Source organism: Narcine bancroftii, chromosome 12, assembly GCF_036971445.1.
Source record: "Narcine bancroftii isolate sNarBan1 chromosome 12, sNarBan1.hap1, whole genome shotgun sequence".
Classification (NCBI taxonomy): domain Eukaryota; kingdom Metazoa; phylum Chordata; class Chondrichthyes; order Torpediniformes; family Narcinidae; genus Narcine; species Narcine bancroftii.
In genome coordinates, this window is record NC_091480.1 from 103,150,128 (window position 1) to 103,172,047 (window position 21,920).

The following is a 21,920-nucleotide window of genomic DNA, read 5'->3' on the forward strand; positions in this document are numbered from 1 at the left end:
ATGATCTTGATGAATGTGCCAATGATGATGATGGTGGTTATAGTTATAGTGACACTGATGATGATGGTGATGATCGTGTTGATGGAGATAAAGGTGACAATGATGATTGTATTTATGATGTGGATGATGACGATGGAGATGATGGTTATCATGGTGACGATGATCGTGACGATGGTGATGATGATGGTGACGATGGTGATGATGGTGATGATGGTGACCATGGTGATTATGGTGATTATGTTGATGTGGTGAAGAGTTTTATGATGTTGACAATGTTGACGATGCTTATGATGGTTACAATGATGGTGATGATGGTGATGATGGTGACCATGGTGATTATGGTGATTATGTTGATGTGGTGAAGAGTTTTATGATTTTGACAATGTTGACGATGCTTATGATGGTTACAATCATGGTGATGATGGTGATGATGGTGATTATGTTGATGAATGTGCCAATGATGATGATGGTGGTTATAGTGATACTGATGATGATGGTGATGACGTTGTTGATGGTGATGATGATGTGGATTATGACGATGGAGATGATGGTTATCATGGTGACAATGATGGAGACAATGGTGATGATGATGGTGATGATGGTGATGATGGTGATGATGGAGATGTTGATGGTGATGATGGTTATGATGGTGATGCTGGTGATGCTGGTGACGATGATGGTGATGATGGTGATGATGGTGATTATGTTGAATTGATGATTCTCATGACGATGATGATCGTGATGATGGTGAAAAAGGAGACGATGATTGTGATGATGGTGACAATGATGGTGACCATGGTGACGATGGTGATGATGGTGACAATGGTGGCAATGGTAATGATGATGACGATGGTGATGATGGTGATGATGTTGAAAATTGTTATGATGGTAATGATGTTGAAGTTTGTGCCAATGATGATGATGGTGAAGATGTTGAAGATGGTGAAGATGGCGATGATGGTGACAATGATGGTGAACATCGTGATGTTTGTTATGATGGTGATCATGGTGATGATGGTGATGATGGTGATTATGTTGAAGAGACAATCCTCATGATGGTGATGATCATGATGATGGTGATAAAGGTGACGATGATTGTGATGATGGTGTCGATGATGGTGACATTGGTGATGATGGTGATGATGGTTGCAATGGTAATGACGATGATGATGATGATGATGGTGATGATGGTGATGATGATGAAAATTGTTATGATGGTAATAATGTTGAAGATGGTGCCAATGATGATGATGGTCATTATAGTGACAGTGGTGACAATGGTGACGTTGGTGAAAATGGTGATAATGGAGATGATGGTGATAATGGTTATGATGGTGATGATGTTGATGAATGTGCCAATGATGATGATGGTGGTTATATTTATAGTGACACTGATGATGATGGTGATGATGGTGTTGATGGAGATAAAGGTGACAATGATGATTGTATTTATGATGTGGATGATGACGATGGAGATGATGGTTATCATGGTGACGATGATCGTGACGATGGTGATGATGATGGTGACGATGGTGATGATGGTGACCATGGTGATTATGGTGATTATGTTGATGTGGTGAAGAGTTTTATGATGTTGACAATGTTGACGATGCTTATGATGGTTACAATGATGGTGATGATGGTGATGATGGTGATTATGTTGATGAATGTGCCAATGATGATGATGGTGGTTATAGTGATACTGATGATGATGGTGATGACGTTGTTGATGGTGATAAAGGTGATGATGATGATGATGGTGATTATGATGTGGATTATGACGATGGAGATGGTGGTTATCATGGTGACGATGATGGTGACGATGGTGATGATGGTGACCATGGCGATTATGGTGATTACGTTGATGTGGTGAAGAGTTTTATGATGTTGACAATGTTGACGATGGTGATGATGATGGTGATGATGGTGATGATGGTGATTATATTGAATTGACGATTCTCATGATGGTGATGATCGTGATGATGGTGATAAAGGTGATGATGACTGTGATGATGGTGATGATGGTGAAGATGGTTACAATGGTAATGATGATGATGATGGTGATGATGGTGATGATGATGAAAATGGTTAAGATGGTAATGATGTTGATGGTGCCAATGATGATGATGGTCATTATAGTGACAGTGGTGACAATGGTGATGTTGGTGAAAATTGTGACAATGGAGATGATGGTGATGATGGTTATGATGGTGACAATGATGGTGAAGATCGTGATGTTTGTTATGATGGTAATCATGGTGATGATGGTGATGATGATGATGATGGTGATGATAACGTGGATTATGACGATGGAGATGATGGTTATCATGGTGACGATGATGGTGACAATGGTGATGATGATGATGATGATGATGATGATGGTGATGATGGTGACCATGGCGATTATGGTGATTATGTTAATGTGGTGAAGAGTTTTATGATGTTGACAATGTTAACCATGGTTATGATGGTGACGATGATGGTGATGATGGTGATGATGGTGATTATGTTGAATTGATGATTCTCATGATGATGATGATCGTGATGATGGTGAAAAAGGAGACGATGATTGTGATGATGCTGACATTGATGGTGACCATGGTGACGATGGTGATGATGGTGACAATGGTGGCAATGGTAATGATGATGATGATGGTGATGATGGTGATGATGTTGAAAATTGTTATGATGTTGAAGTTTGTGCCAATGATGATGATGGTGAAGATGTTGAAGATGGTGAAGATGGCGATGATGGTGACAATGATGGTGAACATCGTGATGTTTGTTATGATGGTGATCATGGTGATGATGGTGATGATGGTGATTATGTTGAAGAGACAATCCTCATGATGGTGATGATCGTGATGATGGTGATAAAGGTGACGATGATTGTGATGATGGTGTCGATGATGGTGACATTGGTGACGATGGTGATGATGGTGACGATGGTGACCATGGCGATTATTGTGGTTATGTTGATGTGGTGAAGAGTTTTATGATGTTGACAATGTTGACGATGGTGATGATGATGGTGATGATGGTGATTATGTTGAATTGACGATTCTCATGATGGTGTTGACCGTGATGGTGACGATGGTGACGATGGTGATGATGGTGACGATGGTGATGATGGTGATGTTGATGGTGATGATGGTTATGATGGTGATGCTGGCGATGCTGGTTATTATGATGGTGATGATGGTGATGAAGGTGATAAAGGTGATGATGATTGTGATAATGGTGATGATGATGGTGACGATTGTGACGATGGTGATGATCGTGACGATGGTGATGATGGTGATGTTGATGGTGATGATGGTTATGATGGCGATGCTGGCGATGCTGGTGATTATGATGGTGATGATGGTGATAATGGTAATTATGACGATAATGCTAATGATTGTGACAATGATGGTGTTGATGATGGTGATTGTTATAGATAGAGAATTTAGGTTAAAAAGGGCTTAAGTTAAAATGTGATGATTAATCATAAAAGGGGAAGCCAGAATAGACAGGGAGCTACCATAAAAGTTCAGCTAGACAATGTTATAACAAACAGAGATTTTCATGGTCACAGAGAGACATGTAGGAGCCAAAGATTGATAAAAGGAGTGAGAAACAGAATTTAGTGTGTGTAGAGTTCGTAGTGTACGTAACAAACATGATAATTACAAATGCAAGTGTACTTCGGATGATTTTGCAAAAAACTAACCAATTAAAACAGTGTTAAAAAGAAGGGGAAGGACAAACAAAAAAGGTATAAAAATCAATGCACTGTATGTATCGGGGCTTGACTTGGCGAGAAGCCAGTTGAGTCCAACTCTGCAGACTTGTGAATAAAGCTTGTCGTGTCATCAATTTTAAAGAGACTCATGTGTGAGAATTTGTACTTCTGACAGTGATGATGGTGATGATGGTGATTATGTTGAATTGACGATTCTCATGATGGTGATGATCGTGATGATGGTGATAAAGGTGATGATGATTGTGATGATGGTGACGATGGTGAAGATGGTGATGATGGTTACGATGGTGGCAATGCTAATGATAATGATGATGGTGATGATGGTGATGATGATTGTGCCGATAGTGATGATGGTGACAATGGTGATGATGCTGATGATTGTGATAATGGTGACGATGATGTTGATAATCGTGATGATGATGATGATGATGATGGTGACAATGGTAATGATGGTTATGATGGTATTGATGGTGATGTCGATGGTGACGATGATGATGGTGATGTTGAGGAAGATAGTGATGATAGTGACAATGGTGAAGATGGTGATGGTGATGATAACGATGATGGTGATTATGGTGATGAGGATCATGATGATGATGATGGTGACAATGGTGATGATGGTTATGATGGTATTGATGGTGATGTTGATGGTGACGATGATGATGATGGTGATGGTGATGATAATGGAGATGAAGTTTATGATGGAGAAAATGTTGATGATGATGACGATGGCGATGATGATGATGGTGACGATTTTGATTATGGTGATGATGGTGCTGATGTTGCTAACGGCGATGGTGATGATGATGCAGATGATGTTGATGATGGTGAAGATGTTGAAGATGGTGATGATGGCGATAATGTTGAAAATAATGATGACGATGGTGCTGACCAAGGTGATGATGGTGATGAGGATGAAAATGGTGATGATGGTGATGATGGTGATGATGGTGACAATGATGGTGAAGATCGTGATGTTTGCTATGATGGTAATCATGGTGATGATGGTGATGTTGATGATGATGGTGATGATGGTGATAATGATGGTGATGATGATGACGATGGTGATGATGGTGATGCTGGTGATTATGATGGTGATGATGGTGATAATGGTAATCATGATGATAATGCTGATGATTGTGATGATGATGGTGATGATGGTGACGATGGTGATGATGGTGACGATGGTGGCAATGGTAATGATGATTATGATGGTGATGATGGTGATGATGATTGTGCCGATAGTGATGATGGTGACAATGGTGATGATGATTGTGATAATGGTGATGATGATGTTGATAATCGTGATGATGATGATGATGATGATGGTTATGATGGTGATGTCGATGGTGACGATGATGATGGTGATGATTGTGATAATGCTGATGGTGATGATGATGGAGATGATGGAGATGATGATGATGATGATTGTGATGATGGTGATGATGAGGAAGATAGTGATGATAGTGACAATGGTCAAGATGGTGATGGTGATGATAATGATGATGGTGATTATGGTGATGAGCATCATGATGATGATGATGCTGACAATGGTGATGATGGTTATGATGGTATTGATGGTGATGTTGATGGTGATGATGGTGATGGTGATGTTGATGGAGATGATGTTGATGATGGTAAAGATGTTGAAGATGGTGATGATGGCGATAATGTTGAAGATAATGTTGATGATGGTGGTGACCAAGGCGATGATGGTGATGAGGATGAAAATGTTGACGATGGTGATTATGGTGATGATGGTGACAATGATGGTAAAGATCGTGATATTGTTTATGATGGTGATCATGGTGATGATGGTGATGTTGATGATGATGGTGATGATGGTGATAATGATGGTGATGATGATGATGCTGTTGATGGTGATAAAGGTGACGATGATAATTGTGATTATGATGTGGATTATGACGATGGAGATGATGGTTATCATGGTGACGATGATCGTGACGATGGTGATGATGATGGTGACGATGGTGATGGTGGTGACCATGGTGATTATGGTGATTATATTGATGTGGTGAAGAGTTTTATGATGTTGACAATGTTGACGATGTTTATGATGGTTACAATGATGGTGATGATGGTAATGATGGTGATTATGTTGAATTGACGATTCTCATGATGGTGATGATCGTGATGATGGTGATGATGATGGTGACGATGGTGATGATGGTTATGATGGTGACAATGATGGTGAAGATCGTGATGTTTGTTATGATGGTAATCATGGTGATGATGGTGATGTTCATGATGATGGTGATGATGATGTGGATTCTGACGATGGAGATGATGGTTATCATGGTGACAATGATGGTGACAACTGTGATGATGATGGTGATGATGGTGATGATGGTGATGATGGAGATGTTGATGGTGATGATGGTTATGATGGTGATGCTGGTGATGCTGGTGATTATGATGGTGATGATGGTGATAATGGTAATCATGATGATAATGCTGATGAATGTGACGATGTTGGTGATGATGATGAAAATGTTTATTATGGTAATGATTTTGATGATGGTGCCAATGATGGTGATGGTGCCAATGATGATGATGTTGGTTATAGTGACAATGATGATGTTGGTGATGATAGCGATGATGGTGATGATAGTTATGATGGTGATGATAGTTATGATGGTATTGATGTTGAAGATGGTGCCAATGATGATGATGGTGGTGATAGTGAAAATGATGATGATAGTGATAATGACAATGAAGTTTATGATGATGATGATGATGATGATGATGGTGACGATGATGAAAATGGTTATGATGGTAATGATGTTGAAGATGGTGCCAATGATGATGATGGTCATTATAGTGACAGTGGTGACAATGGTGATGTTGGTGAAAATGGTGATAATGGAGATGATGGTGATAATGGTTATGATGGTGATGATGTTGATGAATGTGCCAATGATGATGATGGTGGTTATAGTTATAGTGACACTGATGATGATGGTGATGATGGTGTTGATGGTGATAAAGGTGACAATGATGATTGTATTCATGATGTGGATTATGACGATGGAGATGATGGTTATCATGGTGACAATGATCATGACGATGGTGATGATGATGGTGACGATGGTGATGATGGTGATGATGGTGACCATGGTGATTATGGTGATTATGTTGATGTGGTGAAGAGTTTTATGATGTTGACAATGTTGACGATGGTTATGATGGTTACAATGATGGTGATGATGGTGATGATGGTGATTATGTTGAATTGACGATTCTCATGATGGTGATGATTGTGATGATGGTGATAAAGGTGACGATGATTGTGATGATGGTGACAATGATGGTGATGATGGTGACGATGGTGATGATGTTGAAGATGGTGACAATGGTAATGATGATGATGATGTTGATGATGGTGATGATGATTGTGCCGATAGTGATGATGGTGACAATGGTGATGATGCTGATGATTGTGATAATGGTGATAATGATGTTGATAATCGTGATGATGATGATGGTGACAATCGTCATGATGGTTATGATGGTATTGATGGTGATGTCGATGGTGACGATGATGATGGTGATGATGGTGATAATGGTGATGATGATGGAGATTATAGAGATGATTATGATGATGATGATGATGGTGATGATGGTGATGATGAGGAAGATATTGATGATTGTGACAATGGTGAAGATGGTGATGGTGATGATAATGCTGATGTTGATTATGTTGATGAAGATTATGATGATGATGATTGTGATGATGATGGTGACGATGGTGATGATGGTGATGATGATGGTGATGATGTTGATAATGGTGATGGTGATGATGATGGAGATGAAGTTGATGATGGAGAAGATGTTGTTGATGATTATTATGATGGTGATGTTGATGATGCTGAAGATGTTGAAGATGGTGATGATGGCGATAATGTTGAAAATAATGATGACGATGGTGCTGACCAAGGTGATGATGGTGATGAGGATGAAAATGGTGATGATGGTGATGATGGTGATCATGGTGACAATGATGGTGAAGATCGTGATGTTTGCTATGATGGTAATCATGGTGATGATGGTGATGTTGATGATGATGGTGATGATGGTGATAATGATGGTGATGATGATGACGATGGTGATGATGGTGATGCTGGTGATTATGATGGTGATGATGGTGATAATGGTAATCATGATGATAATGCTGATGATTGTGATGATGATGGTGATGATGGTGACGATGGTGATGATGGTGACGATGGTGGCAATGGTAATGATGATTATGATGGTGATGATGGTGATGATGATTGTGCCGATAGTGATGATGGTGACAATGGTGATGATGATTGTGATAATGGTGATGATGATGTTGATAATCGTGATGATGATGATGATGATGATGGTTATGATGGTAATGATGGTTATGATGGTATTGATGGTGATGTCGATGGTGACGATGATGATGGTGATGATTGTGATAATGCTGATGGTGATGATGATGGAGATGATGGAGATGATGATGATGATGATTGTGATGATGGTGATGATGAGGAAGATAGTGATGATAGTGACAATGGTCAAGATGGTGATGGTGATGATAATGATGATGGTGATTATGGTGATGAGCATCATGATGATGATGATGCTGACAATGGTGATGATGGTTATGATGGTATTGATGGTGATGTTGATGGTGATGATGGTGATGGTGATGTTGATGGAGATGATGTTGATGATGGTAAAGATGTTGAAGATGGTGATGATGGCGATAATGTTGAAGATAATGTTGATGATGGTGGTGACCAAGGTGATGATGGTGATGAGGATGAAAATGTTGACGATGGTGATTATGGTGATGATGGTGACAATGATGGTAAAGATCGTGATATTGGTTATGATGATGATCATGGTGATGATGGTGATGTTGATGATGATGGTGATGATGGTGATAATGATGGTGATGATGATGATGCTGTTGATGGTGATAAAGGTGACGATGATAATTGTGATTATGATGTGGATTATGACGATGGAGATGATGGTTATCATGGTGACGATGATCGTGACGATGGTGATGATGATGGTGACGATGGTGATGATGGTGACCATGGTGATTATGGTGATTATATTGATGTGGTGAAGAGTTTTATGATGTTGACAATGTTGACGATGTTTATGATGGTTACAATGATGGTGATGATGGTAATGATGGTGATTATGTTGAATTGACGATTCTCATGATGGTGATGATCGTGATGATGGTGATGATGATGGTGACGATGGTGATGATGGTTATGATGGTGACAATGATGGTGAAGATCGTGATGTTTGTTATGATGGTAATCATGGTGATGATGGTGATGTTCATGATGATGGTGATGATGATGTGGATTCTGACGATGGAGATGATGGTTATCATGGTGACAATGATGGTGACAACGGTGATGATGATGGTGATGATGGTGATGATGGTGATGATGGAGATGTTGATGGTGATGATGGTTATGATGGTGATGCTGGTGATGCTGGTGATTATGATGGTTCTTTCTTTGGCTTGGCTTCGCGGACGAAGATTAATGGAGGGGGTAAAAAGTCCACGTCAGCTGCAGGCTCGTTTGTGGCTGACCAGTCCGATGCGGGACAGGCAGACACGATTGCAGCGGTTGCAAGGGAAAATTGGTTGGTTGGGGTTGGGTGTTGGGTTTTTCCTCCTTTGCCTTTTGTCAGTGAGGTGGGCTCTGCGGTCTTCTTCAAAGGAGGCTGCTGCCCGCCAAACTGTGAGGCGCCAAGATGCACGGTTTGAGGCGTTATCAGCCCACTGGCGGTGGTCAATGTGGCAGGCACCAAGAGATTTCTTTAGGCAGTCCTTGTACCTTTTCTTTGGTGCACCTCTGTCACGGTGGCCAGTGGAGAGCTCGCCATATAATACGATCTTGGGAAGGCGATGGTCCTCCATTCTGGAGACGTGACCCATCCAGCGCAGCTGGATCTTCAGCAGCGTGGACTCGATGCTGTCGACCTCTGCCATCTCGAGTACCTCGACGTTAGGGGTGTGAGCGCTCCAATGGATGTTGAGGATGGAGCGGAGACAACGCTGGTGGAAGCGTTCTAGGAGCCGTAGGTGGTGCCGGTAGAGGACCCATGATTCGGAGCCGAACAGGAGTGTGGGTATGACAACGGCTCTGTATACGCTTATCTTTGTGAGGTTTTTCAGTTGGTTGTTTTTCCAGACTCTTTTGTGTAGTCTTCCAAAGGCGCTATTTGCCTTGGCGAGTCTGTTGTCTATCTCATTGTCGATCCTTGCATCTGATGAAATGGTGCAGCCGAGATAGGTAAACTGGTTGACCGTTTTGAGTTTTGTGTGCCCGATGGAGATGTGGGGGGGCTGGTAGTCATGGTGGGGAGCTGGCTGATGGAGGACCTCAGTTTTCTTCAGGCTGAGTTCCAGGCCAAACATTTTGGCAGTTTCCGCAAAGCAGGACGTCAAGCGCTGAAGAGCTGGCTCTGAATGGGCAACTAAAGCGGCATCATCTGCAAAGAGTAGTTCACGGACAAGTTTCTCTTGTGTCTTGGTGTGAGCTTGCAGGCGCCTCAGATTGAAGAGACTGCCATCCGTGCGGTACCGGATGTAAACAGCATCTTCATTGTTGGGGTCTTTCATGGCTTGGTTCAGCATCATGCTGAAGAAGATTGAAAAGAGGGTTGGTGCGAGAACACAGCCTTGCTTCACGCCATTGTTAATGGAGAAGGGTTCAGAGAGCTCATTGCTGTATCTGACCCGACCTTGTTGGTTTTCGTGCAGTTGGATAATCATGTTGAGGAACTTTGGGGGACATCCGATGCGCTCTAGTATTTGCCAAAGCCCTTTCCTGCTCACGGTGTCGAAGGCTTTGGTGAGGTCAACAAAGGTGATGTAGAGTCCTTTGTTTTGTTCTCTACACTTTTCTTGGAGCTGTGTGAGGGCAAAGACCATGTCAGTGGTTCCTCTGTTGGTGATAATGGTAATCATGATGATAATGCTGATGAATGTGACGATGTTGGTGATGATGATGAAAATGTTTATTATGGTAATGATTTTGATGATGGTGCCAATGATGGTGATGGTGCCAATGATGATGATGTTGGTTATAGTGACAATGATGATGTTGGTGATGATAGCGATGATGGTGATGATAGTTATGATGGTGATGATAGTTATGATGGTATTGATGTTGAAGATGGTGCCAATGATGATGATGGTGGTGATAGTGAAAATGATGATGATAGTGATAATGACAATGAAGTTTATGATGATGATGATGATGATGATGATGATGGTGACGATGATGAAAATGGTTATGATGGTAATGATGTTGAAGATGGTGCCAATGATGATGATGGTCATTATAGTGACAGTGGTGATAATGGTGATGTTGGTGAAAATGGTGATAATGGAGATGATGGTGATAATGGTTATGATGGTGATGATGTTGATGAATGTGCCAATGATGATGATGGTGGTTATAGTTATAGTGACACTGATGATGATGGTGATGATGGTGTTGATGGTGATAAAGGTGACAATGATGATTGTATTCATGATGTGGATTATGACGATGGAGATGATGGTTATCATGGTGACAATGATCATGACGATGGTGATGATGATGGTGACGATGGTGATGATGGTGATGATGGTGACCATGGTGATTATGGTGATTATGTTGATGTGGTGAAGAGTTTTATGATGTTGACAATGTTGACGATGGTTATGATGGTTACAATGATGGTGATGATGGTGATGATGGTGATTATGTTGAATTGACGATTCTCATGATGGTGATGATTGTGATGATGGTGATAAAGGTGACGATGATTGTGATGATGGTGACAATGATGGTGATGATGGTGACGATGGTGATGATGTTGAAGATGGTGACAATGGTAATGATGATGATGATGTTGATGATGGTGATGATGATTGTGCCGATAGTGATGATGGTGACAATGGTGATGATGCTGATGATTGTGATAATGGTGACGATGATGTTGATAATCGTGATGATGATGATGGTGACAATCGTCATGATGGTTATGATGGTATTGATGGTGATGTCGATGGTGACGATGATGATGGTGATGATGGTGATAATGGTGATGATGATGGAGATTATAGAGATGATTATGATGATGATGATGGTGATGATGGTGATGAATGTGCCAATGATGATGATGGTGGTTATATTTATAGTGACACTGATGATGATGGTGATGATGGTGTTGATGGAGATAAAGGTGACAATGATGATTGTATTTATGATGTGGATGATGTCGATGGAGATGATGGTTATCATGGTGACGATGATCGTGACGATGGTGATGATGATGGTGACGATGGTGATGATGGTGACCATGGTGATTATGGTGATTATGTTGATGTGGTGAAGAGTTTTATGATGTTGACAATGTTGACGATGCTTATGATGGTTACAATGATGGTGATGATGGTGATAATGGTGATTATGTTGATGAATGTGCCAATGATGATGATGGTGGTTATAGTGATACTGATGATGATGGTGATGACGTTGTTGATGGTGATAAAGGTGATGATGATGATGATGGTGATTATGATGTGGATTATGACGATGGAGATGGTGGTTATCATGGTGACGATGATGGTGACGATGGTGATGATGGTGACCATGGCGATTATGGTGATTACGTTGATGTGGTGAAGAGTTTTATGATGTTGACAATGTTGACGATGGTGATGATGATGGTGATGATGGTGATGATGGTGATTATATTGAATTGACGATTCTCATGATGGTGATGATCGTGATGATGGTGATAAAGGTGATGATGACTGTGATGATGGTGATGATGGTGAAGATGGTTACAATGGTAATGATGATGATGATGGTGATGATGGTGATGATGATGAAAATGGTTAAGATGGTAATGATGTTGATGGTGCCAATGATGATGATGGTCATTATAGTGACAGTGGTGACAATGGTGATGTTGGTGAAAATTGTGACAATGGAGATGATGGTGATGATGGTTATGATGGTGACAATGATGGTGAAGATCGTGATGTTTGTTATGATGGTAATCATGGTGATGATGGTGATGATGATGATGATGGTGATGATAACGTGGATTATGACGATGGAGATGATGGTTATCATGGTGACGATGATGGTGACAATGGTGATGATGATGATGATGATGATGATGATGGTGATGATGGTGACCATGGCGATTATGGTGATTATGTTAATGTGGTGAAGAGTTTTATGATGTTGACAATGTTAACCATGGTTATGATGGTGACGATGATGGTGATGATGGTGATGATGGTGATTATGTTGAATTGATGATTCTCATGATGATGATGATCGTGATGATGGTGAAAAAGGAGACGATGATTGTGATGATGGTGACAATGATGGTGACCATGGTGACGATGGTGATGATGGTGACAATGGTGGCAATGGTAATGATGATGATGATGGTGATGATGGTGATGATGTTGAAAATTGTTATGATGTTGAAGTTTGTGCCAATGATGATGATGGTGAAGATGTTGAAGATGGTGAAGATGGCGATGATGGTGACAATGATGGTGAACATCGTGATGTTTGTTATGATGGTGATCATGGTGATGATGGTGATGATGGTGATTATGTTGAAGAGACAATCCTCATGATGGTGATGATCGTGATGATGGTGATAAAGGTGACGATGATTGTGATGATGGTGTCGATGATGGTGACATTGGTGACGATGGTGATGATGGTGACGATGGTGACCATGGCCATAAAAGTTCAGCTAGACAATGTTATAACAAACAGAGATTTTCATGGTCACAGTGAGACATGTAGGAGCCAAAGATTGATAAAAGGAGTGAGAAACAGAATTTAGTGTGTGTAGAGTTCGTAGTGTACGTAACAAACATGATAATTACAAATGCAAGTGTACTTCGGATGATTTTTCAAAAACTAACCAATTAAAACAGTGTTAAAAAGAAGGGGAAGGACAAACAAAAAAGGTATAAAAATCAATGCACTGTATGTATCGGGGCTTGACTTGGCGAGAAGCCAGTTGAGTCCAACTCTGCAGACTTGTGAATAAAGCTTGTCGTGTCATCAATTTTAAAGAGACTCATGTGTGAGAATTTGTACTTCTGACAGTGATGATGGTGATGATGGTGATTATGTTGAATTGACGATTCTCATGATGGTGATGATCGTGATGATGGTGATAAAGGTGATGATGATTGTGATGATGGTGACAATGGAGATGTTGGTGATGATGGTTATGATGGTGATGATGTTGATGAATATGCCAATGTTGATGATAGTGGTTATAGTGACACTGATGATGATGGTGATGATGGTGTTGATGGTGATAAAGGTGACGATGATGTTGATAATTGTGATGTTGGTGATGATGATGGTGTCAATGGTAATGATGGTTATGATGGTATTGATGGTGACATCGATGGTGACGATGATGATGGTGATGATGTTGATGATGGTGATGAAGAGGAAGATAGTGATTATAGTGACAATGGTGAAGATGGTGATGGTGATGATAACGATGATGGTGATTATGGTGATGAGGATCATGATGATGATGATAGTGATGATGATGGTGACAATGGTGATGATCGTTATGGTGGTATTGATGGTGAAGTTGATGGTGACAATGGTGATGGTGATGATGATTGTGATGATGTTGATAATGGTGATGGTTATGATGATGGAGATGAAGTTGATGATGGAGAAGATGTTGATGACGATGATGATGAAGGCGATGACGATGATAGTGACGATTTTGATTATGGTGATGATGGTGCTGATGTTGCTAAAGGTGATGGTGATAATGATGCAGATGATGTTGATGATGGTGAAGATGTTGAAGATGGTGATGATGGCGATGATGGTGATGATAATGATGATACCGGTGGTGACCAAGGTGTTGATGGTGATGAGGATGAAAATGGTGACGATGGTGATGATGGTGATGATGGTGATGTTTGCGATGATGGTGATGATAGTTATGATGGTAATGATGTTGAAGATGGTGACAATGATGATGATGGTCATTATAGTGACAGTGGTGACAATGGTGGTGTTGGTGAAAATGGTGACAATGGAGATGTTGGTGATGATGGTTATGATGGTGATGATGTTGATGAATATGCCAATGTTGATGATAGTGGTTATAGTGACACTGATGATGATAGTGATGATGGTGTCGATGGTGATAAAGGTGACGATGATGTTGATAATTGTGATGTTGGTGATGATGATGGTGTCAATGTTAATGATGGTTATGATGGTATTGATAGTGACATCGATGGTGACGATGATGATGGTGATGATGGTGATAATGGTGATGGCGATGATGGTGGAGATGATAGAGTTGATGATGATGATGATGGTGATGATGGTGATGAAGAGGACGATAGTGATTATAGTGACAATGGTGAAGATGGTGATGGTGATGATAACGATGATGGTGATTATGGTGATGAGGATCATGATGATGATGATAGTGATGATGATGGTGACAATGGTGATGATGGTTATGGTGGTATTGATGGTGATGTTGATGGTGACAATGGTGATGATGGTGATAATGATTGTGATGATGTTGATAATGGTGATGGTGGTGATGATAGAGATGAAGTTGATGATGGAGAAGCTGTTGATGACGATGATGATGAAGGCGATGATGATGATGGTGACGATTTTGATTATGGTGATGATGGTGCTGACGTTGCTAAAGGTGATGGTGATGATGATGCAGATGATGTTGATGATGGTGAAGATGTTGAAGATGGTGATGATGGCGATGCTGGTGATGATAATGATGATACTGGTGGTGACCAAGGTGTTGATGGTGATGAGGATGAAAATGTTGACGATGGTGATGATGGTGATGTTTGTTATGATGATGATGATGATGATGATGATGATGGTGATAATGATGGTGATGATGATGACGATGGTGATGATGGTGATGCTGGTGATTATGATGGTGATGATGGTGATGATCGTGATTATGTTGAATTGACGATTCTCATGATGGTGATGATCGTGATGATGGTGATAAAGGTGATGATGATTGTGATGATGGTGACGATGGTGACGATGGTGATGATGGTGATGATTGTGACAATGGTAATGCTGATGATGATGGTGATGATGATGTAAATGGTTATGATGGTAATGATGTTGAAGATGGTGCCAATGATGATGTTGGTCATTGTAGTGACAGTGGTGACAATGGTGACAATGGAGATGATGGTGATAATGGTTATGATGGTGATGATGTTGATGAATGTGCCAATGATGATGATGGTGGTTATAGTTATAATGACACTGATGATGATGGTGATGATGGTGTTGATGGTGATAAAGGTGAATATGATGATTGTATTTATGATGTGGATTATGACGATGGAGATGATGGTTATCATGGTGACAATGATCGTGACGATGGTGATGATGATGGTGACGATGGTGATGATGGTGATGATGGTGACCATGGTGATTATGGTGATTATGTTAATGTGGTGAAGAGTTTTATGATGTTGACAATGTTGACGATGGTTATGATGGTGACGATGATGGTGATGATGGTGATGATGGTGATTATGTTGAATTGACGATTCTCATGATGGTGATGATCGTGATGAAGGTGATAAAGGTGATGATGATTGTGATAATGGTGATGATGATGGTGACGATTGTGACGATGGTGATGATCGTGACGATGGTGATGATGGTGATGTTGATGGTGATGATGGTTATGATGGCGATGCTGGCGATGCTGGTGATTATGATGGTGATGATGGTGATAATGGTAATCATGACGATAATGCTAATGATTGTGACGATGATGGTGTTGATGATGGTGATTGTTATAGATAGAGAATTTAGGTTAAAAAGGGCTTAAGTTAAAATGTGATGATTAATCATAAAAGGGGAAGCCAGAATAGACAGGGAGCTTACCATAAAAGTTCAGCTAGACAATGTTATAACAAACAGAGATTTTCATGGTCACAGTGAGACATGTAGGAGCCAAAGATTGATAAAAGGAGTGAGAAACAGAATTTAGTGTGTGTAGAGTTCGTAGTGTATGTAACAAACATGATAATTACAAATGCAAGTGTACTTCGGATGATTTTGCAAAAACTAACCAATTAAAACAGTGTTAAAAAGAAGGGGAAGGACAAACAAAAAAGGTATAAAAATCAATGCACTGTATGTATCGGGGCTTGACTTGGCGAGAAGCCAGTTGAGTCCAACTCTGCAGACTTGTAAATAAAGCTTGTCGTGTCATCAATTTTAAAGAGACTCATGTGTGAGAATTTGTACTTCTGACAGTGATGATGGTGATGATGGTGATTATGTTGAATTGACGATTCTCATGATGGTGATGATCATGATGATGGTGATAAAAGTGATGATGATTGTGATGATGGTGACGATGGTGACGATGGTGATGATGGTTACGATGGTGTCAATGCTAATGATAATGATGATGGTGATGATGGTGATGATGATTGTGCCGATAGTGATGATGGTGACAATGGTGATGATGCTGATGATTGTGATAATGGTGACGATTATGTTGATAATCGGGATGATGATAATGATGATGGTGACAATGGTAATGATGGTTATGATGGTATTGATGGTGATGTCGATGGTGACGATGATGATGGTGATGTTGAGGAAGATAGTGATGATAGTGACAATGGTGAAGATGGTGATGGTGATGATAACGATGATGGTGATTATGGTGATGAGGATCATGATGATGATGATGGTGACAATGGTGATGATGGTTATGATGGTATTGATGGTGATGTTGATGGTGACGATGATGATGATGGTGATAGTGATGATAATGGAGATGAAGTTTATGATGGAGAAGATGTTGATGATGATGATGATGGCGATGATGATGATGGTGACGATTTTGATTATGGTGATGATGGTGCTGATGTTGCTAACGGTGATGGTGATGATGATGCAGATGATGTTGATGATGGTGAAGATGTAGAAGATGGTGATGATGGCGATAATGTTGAAAATAATGATGACGATGGTGCTGACCAAGGTGATGATGGTGATGAGGATGAAAATGGTGACGATGGTGATGATGGTGATGATGGTGACAATGATGGTGAAGATCGTGATGTTTGTTATGATGGTAATCATGGTGATGATGGTGATGTTGATGATGATGGTGATGATGGAGATAATGATGGTGATGATGATGACGATGGTGATGATGGTGATGCTGGTGATTATGATGGTGATTATGGTGATAATGGTAATCATGATGATAATGCTGATGATTGTGATGATGATGGTGATGATGGTGACGATGGTGATGATGGTGCCGATGGTGGCAATGGTAATGATGATTATGATGGTGATGATGGTGATGATGATTGTGCCGATAGTGATGATGGTGACAATGGTGATGATGCTGATGATTGTGATAATGGTGATGATGATGTTGATAATCGTGATGATGATGATGATGATGGTGACAATGGTAATGATGGTTATGATGGTATTGATGGTGATGTCGATGGTGACGATGATGATGGTGATGATTGTGATAATGCTGATGGTGATGATGATGGAGATGATGGAGATGATGATGATGATGATTGTGATGATGGTGATGACGATGAAGATAGTGATGATAGTCACAATGGTGAAGATGGTGATGGTGATGATAATGATGATGGTGATTATGGTGATGAGCATCATGATGATGATGATGCTGACAATGGTGATGATGGTTATGATGGTATTGATGGTGATGTTGATGGTGATGATGGTGATGGTGATGATGATGGAGATGATGTTGATGATGGTGAAGATGTTGAAGATGGTGATGATGGCGATAATGTTGAAGATAATGTTGATGATGGTGGTGACCAAGATGATGATGGTGATGAGGATGAAAATGTTGACGATGGTGATTATGGTGATGATGGTGACAATGATGGTGAAGATGGTGATATTGGTTATGATGGTGATCATGGTGATGATGGTGATGATGATGATGATGGTGATGATGGTGATAATGATGGTGATGATGATGATGGTTTTGATGGTGATAAAGGTGACGATGATAATTGTGATTATGATGTGGATTATGACGATGGAGATGATGGTTATCATGGTGACGATGATCGTGACGATGGTGATGATGATGGTGACGATGGTGATGATGGTGACCATGGTGATTATGGTGATTATATTGATGTGATGAAGAGTTTTATGATGTTGACAATGTTGACGATGTTTATGATGGTTACAATGATGGTGATGATGGTAATGATGGTAATGATGGTGATTATGTTGAATTGACGATTCTCATGATGGTGATGATCGTGATGATGGTGATGATGATGGTGACGATGGTGATGATGGTTATGATGGTGACAATGATGGTGAAGATCGTGATGTTTGTTATGATGGTAATCATGGTGATGATGGAGATGATGATGATGATGATTGTGATGATGGTGATGATGAGGAAGATAGTGATGATAGTGACAATGGTGAAGATGGTGATGGTGATGATAATGATGATGGTGATTATGGTGATGAGCATCATGATGATGATGATGCTGACAATGGTGATGATGGTTATGATGGTATTGATGGTGATGTTGATGGTGATGATGGTGATGGTGATGATGATGGAGATGATGTTGATGATGGTGAAGATGTTGAAGATGGTGATGATGGCGATAATGTTGAAGATAATGTTGATGATGGTGGTGACCAAGGTGATGATGGTGATGAGGATGAAAATGTTGACGATGGTGATTATGGTGATGATGGTGACAATGATGGTGAAGATCGTGATATTGGTTATGATGGTGATCATGGTGATGATGGTGATGTTGATGATGATGGTGATGATGGTGATAATGATGGTGATGATGATGATGGTGTTGATGGTGATAAAGGTGACGATGATAATTGTGATTATGATGTGGATTATGACGATGGAGATGATGGTTATCATGGTGACGATGATGGTGACGATGGTGATGATGATGGTGACGATGGTGATGATGGTGATGATGGTGACCATGGTGATTATGGTGATTATATTGATGTGGTGAAGAGTTTTATGATGTTGACAATGTTGACGATGTTTATGATGGTGACAATGATGGTGAAGATCGTGATGTTTGTTATGATGGTAATCATGGTGATGATGGTGATGTTGATGATGATGGTGATGATGATGTGGATTATGACGATGGAGATGATGGTTATCATGGTGACAATGATGGTGACAATGGTGATGATGATGGTGATGATGGTGATGATGGAGATGTGGATGGTGATGATGGTTATGATGGTGATGCTGGTGATGCTGGTGATTATGATGGTAATGATGGTGATAATGGTAATCATGATGATAATGCTGATGAATGTGATGATGTTGGTGATGATGATGAAAATGTTTATTATGGTAATGATTTTGATGATGGGGCCAATGATGGTGATGGTGCTAATGATGATGATGTTGGTTATAGTGACAATGATGATGTTGGTGATGATAGCGATGATGGTGATGATAGTTATGATGGTGATGATAGTTATGATGGTAATGATGTTGAAGATGGTGCCAATGATGCTGATGGTGGTGATAGTGAAAATGATGATGATAGTGATAATGACAATGATGTTTATGATGATGATGATGATGATGATGATGATGGTGACGATGATGAAAATGGTTATGATGGTAATGATGTTGAAGATGGTGCCAATGATGATGATGGTCATTATAGTGACAGTGGTGACAATGGTGATGTTGGTGAAAATGGTGATAATGGAGATGATGGTGATAATGGTTATGATGGTGATGATGTTGATGAATGTGCCAATGATGATGATGGTGGTTATAGTTATAGTGACATTGATGATGATGGTGATGATGGTGTTGATGGTGATAAAGGTGACAATGATGATTGTATTTATGATGTGGATTATGACGATGGAGATGATGGTTATCATGGTGACAATGATCGTGACGATGGTGATGATGATGGTGACGATGGTGATGATGGTGATTATGTTGATGTGGTGAAGAGTTTTATGATGTTGACAATGTTGACGATGGTTATGATGGTTACAATGATGGTGATGATGGTGATGATGGTGATTATGTTGAATTGACGATTCTCATGATGGTGATGATCGTGATGATGGTGATAAAGGTGATGATGATTGTGATTATGGTGACAATGATGGTGAGGATGGTGATGATGGTGAAGATGGTGACAATGCTAATGATGATGATGATGATGATGATGGTGATGATGATTGTGCCGATAGTGATGATGGTGACAATGGTGATGATGCTGATGATGAGGAAGATATTGATGATTGTGACAATGGTGAAGATGGTGATGGTGATGATAATGCTGATGTTGATTATGTTGATGAAGATTATGATGATGATGATAGTGATGATGATGGTGACGATGGTGATGATGGTGATGATGATGGTGATGATGTTGATAATGGTGATGGTGATGATGATGGAGATGAAGTTGATGATGGAGAAGATGTTGTTGATGATTATTATGATGGTGATGTTGATGATGCTGAAGATGTTGAAGATGGTGATGATGGCGATAATGTTGAAAATAATGATGACGATGGTGCTGACCAAGGTGATGATGGTGATGATGGTGACAATGATGGTGATGATGATGACGATGGTGATGATGGTGATGCTGGTGATTATGATGGTGATTATGGTGATAATGGTAATCATGATGATAATGCTGATGATTGTGATGATGATGGTGATGATGGTGACGATGGTGATGATGGTGACGATGGTGGCAATGGTAATGATGATTATGATGGTGATGATGGTGATGATGATTGTGCCGATAGTGATGATGGTGACAATGGTGATGATGCTGATGATTGTGATAATGGTGACTATTATGTTGATAATCGTGATGATGATGATGATGATGGTGACAATGGTAATGATGGTTATGATGGTATTGATGGTGATGTCGATGGTGACGATGATGATGGTGATGTTGAGGAAGATAGTGATGATAGTGACAATGGTGAAGATGGTGATGGTGATGATAACGATGATGGTGATTATGGTG

At 40.2% G+C, this 21,920-nt stretch overlaps 2 protein-coding genes across 2 annotated transcripts; both read left to right on the forward strand.

Annotated features, from left to right (window-relative positions):
• Positions 1-3,963: 3,963 nt before the first annotated feature.
• Positions 3,964-5,873, forward strand: LOC138746692 (uncharacterized). Its single transcript, XM_069904989.1, has 6 exons — positions 3,964-4,107; positions 4,254-4,347; positions 4,435-4,590; positions 4,642-4,809; positions 5,149-5,262; positions 5,368-5,873. The coding sequence occupies exons 1-6, from the start codon at positions 3,964-3,966 to the stop codon at positions 5,871-5,873; spliced, it is 1,182 nt and encodes a 393-aa protein (XP_069761090.1).
• A 6,761-nt stretch (positions 5,874-12,634) lies between these two features.
• Positions 12,635-16,397, forward strand: LOC138746693 (aspartate and glycine-rich protein-like). The gene is made up of 7 exons (XM_069904990.1): positions 12,635-12,681; positions 12,723-12,967; positions 14,300-14,374; positions 14,510-14,548; positions 15,149-15,292; positions 15,677-15,745; positions 15,844-16,397. Exons 1-7 carry the CDS (start codon positions 12,635-12,637, stop codon positions 16,395-16,397), a joined length of 1,173 nt encoding a protein of 390 aa, XP_069761091.1.
• Positions 16,398-21,920: the final 5,523 nt, after the last annotated feature.

What these genes read in the sequence shown, in the direction of transcription:
- LOC138746692 (XM_069904989.1), top strand. Translation starts at nt 3,964, where the DNA reads ATGGTGATAAAGGTGATGATGATTGTGATGATGGTGACGATGGTGAAG. An exon ending in TGGTGATGATGATGACGATG is followed by an intron (nt 4,810 to 5,148) that starts GTGATGATGGTG and finishes ATGATGATGGAG; the next exon opens with ATGATGGAGATGATGATGAT. An exon ending in TAATGATGATGGTGATTATG is followed by an intron (nt 5,263 to 5,367) that starts GTGATGAGCATC and finishes ATGTTGATGGAG; the next exon opens with ATGATGTTGATGATGGTAAA.
- LOC138746693 (XM_069904990.1), top strand. Translation starts at nt 12,635, where the DNA reads ATGGTGATGATGGTGATGATGATGAAAATGGTTAAGATGGTAATGAT. An exon ending in TGATGATGATGGTGATGATG is followed by an intron (nt 12,968 to 14,299) that starts GTGACCATGGCG and finishes ACAATGGTGAAG; the next exon opens with ATGGTGATGGTGATGATAAC. An exon ending in TGAAGGCGATGACGATGATA is followed by an intron (nt 14,549 to 15,148) that starts GTGACGATTTTG and finishes GAGATGATAGAG; the next exon opens with TTGATGATGATGATGATGGT.